General features: G+C 38.6%; 1 protein-coding gene across 4 annotated transcripts; it reads left to right on the top strand.

Annotated features, from left to right (window-relative positions):
* Nucleotides 1-49: 49 nt before the first annotated feature.
* Nucleotides 50-3505, top strand: asb8 (ankyrin repeat and SOCS box containing 8). Of its 4 annotated transcripts, none has more exons than XM_026332992.2 (4): nucleotides 50-239; nucleotides 1007-1317; nucleotides 1409-1513; nucleotides 1834-2469. In XM_026332992.2, the coding sequence occupies exons 2-4, from the start codon at nucleotides 1189-1191 to the stop codon at nucleotides 2467-2469; spliced, it is 870 nt and encodes a 289-aa protein (XP_026188777.1). In that variant the 5' UTR covers nucleotides 50-239; nucleotides 1007-1188. The 4 variants fall into 4 exon arrangements, with proteins under 4 accessions (XP_026188777.1, XP_026188776.1, XP_026188778.1 ...); XM_026332991.1 differs by having other exon boundaries at nucleotides 52-239; nucleotides 1141-1317; XM_026332993.1 differs by having other exon boundaries at nucleotides 54-1317; nucleotides 1834-3505.
* Nucleotides 3506-6181: the final 2676 nt, after the last annotated feature.

Consider the following 6181-nt stretch of genomic DNA (forward strand, 5'->3'; position numbering starts at 1 on the left):
GGTAAGTTCACTTGGTACAAATTTACCTTCCGGTCAGGGACGGTATAAGCCGACATGTAAAGAAAACGCGGAGTGATTTGCCGTTATCGATGAATAAATAGAGCTCTGGCACGGGCCTGATCAATAACGAGGAAGAGGGCGTGGCTACAGCGGTGACGCTGTGTTTGTGTGGAGCAGAGCAGCCAACGCTCCGCACGGTAACCTGTCAGACCCTGAGCCCGAACCGTGGACCCTAAACGGTACGTTAACTCGTCAGCACCGGTAATAAATCCCCGCTTGATGCGAAAGGCGTCATTTTGGCGTTATTTGTAATGAATGTCAATCGGTTTTCTCGCCTGAGTGTCGATTGTTCTTCGCTAACGTTAGCTTGCTAGCTAGCTGAGCTGATGCTAGCAGCTGGTGAAAATGTTCGCTGGACCCGCCCGTCAGTGAAAGCCTGTTAGCTAGGGGGCTCTTGTGATTTACATTAACGCTCACCCGTAATTGAGCGGCCATCATCGTTTTTGCACACTTTTGTGCTGCTGTTTTTGTGGCTATGTTTTTACCAATTAAGCTAGCTAATGTTAGCTGTCAATGTCAGTCATTTGTTTACGTTTAGTCTAGCGTTACATGCTAGGCTGATGTCGGTAACTTACCGGCGACTTCAACTACATAAAAAACAGCAGGGTCTGAGATGAATAACAGTACCAGCATACAATATCTAGATAGTAGGAGATACGAGTTCCAGAAAATGTCTTTAATCCAAAGATGATAAAGTTTAAGGAAGTTAAAAAATGCTGCATTTGTTGTAAATTAAATTGGGACGGGAGAATTTGATCTTTAGAACAGGAAGTACTTTCCTAGTCACGATGTTTGGCTGTTTCATATAGCATTAATAAACAACTCCTAACAATAATAATGTCTTAAATGAAATTAAGATCATTCTGGTCACATACTGCCATAAATATAATAGATTTTTATTTTTTATTTCTATTTTTGCTCCAAATTGCAACAAAACACTTTTCAGGGTAATCACCGTTTGGTTGCTCCACAAACACTTGGTGGACAAATGAGTGCTTGTCTATATTCAAACAACAGACAGTTTTGAATACTCAGGGATCTACAGTTTCGAACTCCAACTTCTCAAAAAATATCTTTCAGTGTACTGTAGTGTCACCCCTGTCTGGGTGCCATGGTCCTCTGTTACACATGAGCTCTACTATGTGGTACATCATGCAAAGCATTCAAAGTAAATACTCCCTGTCTGAGCGGCTCATCCGCACCATCGCAGCCATCCGCTCATTCCCACATGACAATGTCGAGGATCTCATTCGTAAGGTAGGTCTGCTTGTCTTCCAGTTTCACATTAAGTGAATAATATCTCTGTGTCATCCGTTATGTTAACTTCATTATCTCCTGTATGATTAAGGGAGCTGATATAAATCGGATGCATGGCACACTTAAACCCCTGCACTGTGCGTGTATGGTTGCCGATGCTGACTGTGTGGAGCTGCTGTTGGAGAAAGGTGCAGAGGTATGTCTTCAATGACCTTTACACAATCAAGTGTAATCCAAATTCAACAAGAGATTAGATTAATTTGTTGGAAGTGTTGGTACTGTCCAACTTTCTGAAAAAAAAACAAAAAAAAACGCTTTGTTCTGAGCAGTGTTGAATTTACAAGCTGTTTTCTCATGCAAACCTACATAACCTGAATGCCTTTAGTATGCCATGGAAATAGTAGTAGTCAAATAATAGGTTCTCTTGGAGATGCCCTCATTATTGTATGTGCCCAAGACCTACCAGTCAGTGCATTTGCATGATTAAAAATGTTGAATTGTGAATTTTCTCATCAGGTAAATGCTTTGGATGGATATAACCGCACAGCATTGCACTATGCAGCAGAGAAGGATGAGGGTTGTGTGGAGCTGCTGTTGGAATATGGGGCCCAGCCAAATGCCCTGGATGGCAACAAGGATACTCCACTTCACTGGGCTGCCTTCAAAGATAACCCAGAGTGTGTGAGAGCCCTGCTTGAAAGTGGGGCCTCTCCCAATGCCCGTGACTACAATAATGACACTCCTTTGAGCTGGGCAGCAATGAAGGGGAACCTGGAGAGTGTCAAAGTGCTATTAGACTATGGAGCCCAGGTCCATGTGACCAACCTCAAGGGCCAGACCCCTATCTCCCGACTAGTGGCCCTTTTGGCTCGGGGCCTGGGCACTGAACAGGAGGAGGAGTGCTTGGAGCTACTGTGCCGAGCAGCAGGGCGATTTGAGATCCGACGGGCTGACGGCACCCTTCCCAGGGAGCTGAGTAAGGATCCCCAGCTGCTGGCGAGGCTGACCAACATGGTGGCTCAGGCTCCAACACTTCGCTCTCTGGCACGTTGTGCTGTTCGGCAGAGTCTTGGAGCTCAGTTCCTCCCCACTGCTGTAAAAGAGCTTCCTTTACCAGAGACTATCAAAGACTACCTACTGCTGAGAGACTGAAGTGATGAAACCACTGGGTGCTCTTAGACTTTACTTGCTGATTATTAGACAGTTTATTACACTATTGGCAATGAATTGTCTCCACTCACTTATAGGACATGAATACAGAATTATGCACAGAAAGAGAGAGATGAACAAAGACCTTGTTTTTTTTTTTTTTATTATTTTTCATGTGGTGGCATAAAATCTAAATAAGCAGTTATTTAAGTGCAGATTGATAAGCTTAAACCAGTGTACTATCTTCAAATAACTGCTGGCTCATTAAAGGTTTTGGAGCCACATGGAAGAACTCTAAGAGGACTAGATCAGGTTTGTTGGGCTTCAACAAAGGCATTAGTATGTAATTAAATGTGTTCAGGCATTCATTCTCAACATGTTCACAAAGATCCATCCATCTATTAGCTTTATTGTCTATCCTGTACAGAGGGGGGGACCCTTCATTGGGCAAACAGTGGGGTAGACCTCAAACAAGACACTAGTCCGTCACAGAGTTTACACCTAGAGACATACAAGCATTCACACTCACATCCACACTGGGCAATTTATGCATATGTCTGTGGACTATGGCAAGAAGGAGGTGTATCTGTAGAAAACCCACCCAGACATGGCAGAGACCCAGCTCCACACAGAAATGGTGCAGGCTGGTAGAGGATGCAGTTCCTGAAGTAGTGCTCAGGAACAAATTTTAGGTTAGGGTTATAGTGTGTATGGTAGTTGGAATTGTTATGCTTATCTCAGTTACCTTCCAGTGAATTTACAGCATAAAAGTTCTGCAATACTAAGGGAAAATAAAATAAAACACACATTTGACCATATCAGATAAAATTATGCCAATGGGAACAGTTACATTTTTTTCAATGGAAGAAATGTTTCTGGAATATTATCATAAGTTGCCTCCATTTAGTCATTAAAACATGTTCAGTCAGTGCTGATAAAACTGATGTCAAACTACCTGCTGTCATTTGTGATTTAGTATTTATATTGGGTTTATTTTAATAGAGGATGCAGTTGCCAAGGAGGAAAAAATGCTTTTTTTTTTTTAAAAAACAATGGATGTTATTCAGTCTTAACCTGCAAAAAATTGGGTTTTCAAGGGTTCTCACTGGTCCAACATTTTGTAACATATGTTTAATAAATATTTAATTTTAAATTAAACATTTAAATGTTAGAACCATGAAGTGACATGTTTTAAGGATAAGTTTTTGTCCTTAAATATTTCACCAAGTTTGCTTACAAAATGTATTTGTTATGTCTGTCTGAAATTTCACCAACTTTGAGCTTGGTTTTGTTTGCTTGTTTTGCAGATATGTAAAAAAATTAGCCCCTTAGATCATGTATCGTGTACACATGCGGAAGTGCTTTTTTCTTTGTCAGTGTAGTGAAAGTAAATGCCTTTATATTCATCAATTTTCTCCACTGTTCTTCCAAAAAAAACCCAACTCAATTATAATGCTTAAATGCAATAAGTCCTTATAAGCAAATTATAAACAGCTGTAGTAGACTATGTAACCCTTCTGAAACACTTGGTTGTGACATATTATTGCCAGATTTCAGATTGAGGTTTTATTTGTGTGGACCTTTTTCACAGCAGACCTTTTTGCGTGTAGTAGAAAAAGCACAGATTTTACTAATAACATAAACGCCTCAGTTCTGTTCAAATGTAGCAGTCAGCTCTGACAGTGAGCTAGTGTGCATAACACCAGAACCCTGAACCAAAGCAACCAAATGGAAGTCAACTATCATTCATTTTATTATTTACACCTTTGCTTTTCTACTTGTGTATATGCACATCTTACACAAACAAGGCCTATTACCTTCACCTTAAAAACCTTGTAAATGAGTCTCCCAGTTTTGATCATCAAACATAGAGGTTTGGCACATTGAGGTATAAAAACATTTGCAATGTTTGGTTATGAATTTGGATGCCTTAGTAATGCATTGATTGTGACAAAGATGGACACATGCTGCTTTGTCACTAAAGATTTACCCAAATTTATAGTCATGAGTTACACACAATGTTAGATTAAAACTATGTACCTGAGAATCACGTGAATGAGAAAAAGGTTACATTTAAACTTAAAATATGTGAAATTGTGCCTTCTTTTTAGTGTTTAGGATTAAATACAGCTGGTTCCTCATTCGACTAAATCATTCATGACAGTGAGAAACCACATTGTAAATTTACAGTCAGAGCTGTTACTTAGGGCTGTTTCCAAGCAGTTCCAAATTATGAGGTAAAAACCTCTGGGTTCATTCAAGTTCATACAAGAAGTGACCACATACAACTGCTAAACAGGAATTTTCGATTTATTTGACACCAAAAATTTTTGAATGTTTGTAGACACAGGTGAACTAAATCCTTCAGGGAAAATATTTAGCATTTAGATGATCCAAGAAACTTCTGACTGCGCTTGTCCTAACATTTATTGAAACCTTAACTTCAGTACATTTAGTTTTTACATTATCCACTGGAGGTCTCCCTAACCTTGTCTTTGAATTAGCATTCATTGGCTTGTACAACTTAACTCTGAATGAGATGTGCCAGTCATTGTAATTTACATATTGACTGAAATTAGTAGTGTTAAGAAACAATTGCTGTTGATTGCATCAGCTGGCTGTTCAGTTTGATATTTTGACCTGTTGTTGGAGGCTTGCACACAATGCTCTGTTGTACCACGTTCAGGACGTTCACTTCCAAGAAGAAAGAATAGAGCCATAATAATAAGATCAGGAAGGAAACTGAAGCAAAAAGGAAAAACCTCCCCTAGGTTCTCTGTGTTTTTTATATTTAATAGTTTCTCATGGATGGTGGCATATCATAAAACATTAGGCTGGTTAAATGGGGTTTAAAAAAAAATATGACTTTACCCGCTTACTGTAAGTGGAAAAAAATAGAGAAGTAATTCAAAAATAAAATAATGTTGATGACGATAAAAAAAACAATAAAATATTGTGAACTCCAAAACAAGCTGATATTTGATGTCTTTAATTTTGTTACATTGTGCAACATAACTTGAGGTCTGAATTAAAAAGCTTGCTTTTGTCTGAAAGTTTGAGATTTTATGTTCTAAGCATTATATATTACTGTTTAAAGGGTGCTCCTTTATAGTCCAAACTGTTCTGCCAAAAGATGCACTTTTATGTCTACAGTATTCAATTTATGTTAATAAACGTTATAATTTAAGCATATATTTAGTACTAACATTAAAGTTACTGATGGAAATGTAATATCCTTCATTATGTTCAGAGGTGTTATTATTTTTCTGTCACCCTAATTTGTTTAAATAGAGAAGACAAATAACCTGTATAAAAAAACATGGTGTGACATTGTGAACAAAAGCATTATAAACTATGTAAAGATGTATGTTATGGCAGTGCTGTTGTATTGGACTGCATTAGATGATACACGTGTGTCTAATAAGTGACAGCTTCACATAGTAGTTAGTTGTTTCAGATTGTGCAGACTTGTCAAAATGTTTACTTTGCTTCATTTCCATTACAGATGTATGTATTTTGTGCTACACTGTTGAGATTGCTTACAAAGTTTAAAAGAGCACCGACCAGGTATATCAAAGGCTGACATAGTAGCCTGTGGTTAATAAAAATATTTTCCGTGTGTATATATGTAAGACCACAGATGCATTTCATAACGCCTGTCTACGATTACTGAAATGAACTCTCGCGATAACTAAACGTCAAGGGGAGTGTCAAA

The sequence above is a fragment of the Mastacembelus armatus genome, chromosome 7 (genome assembly GCF_900324485.2).
Source record: "Mastacembelus armatus chromosome 7, fMasArm1.2, whole genome shotgun sequence".
Taxonomy (NCBI): Eukaryota; Metazoa; Chordata; class Actinopteri; order Synbranchiformes; family Mastacembelidae; genus Mastacembelus; species Mastacembelus armatus.

Coding starts and splice junctions, on each gene's coding strand:
- asb8 (XM_026332992.2), top strand. CDS start 1,189: ATGAGCTCTACTATGTGGTACATCATGCAAAGCATTCAAAGTAAATAC. Junction 1,318..1,408: donor TCGAGGATCTCATTCGTAAG/GTAGGTCTGCTT, acceptor TGTATGATTAAG/GGAGCTGATATAAATCGGAT. Junction 1,514..1,833: donor TGTTGGAGAAAGGTGCAGAG/GTATGTCTTCAA, acceptor TTTTCTCATCAG/GTAAATGCTTTGGATGGATA.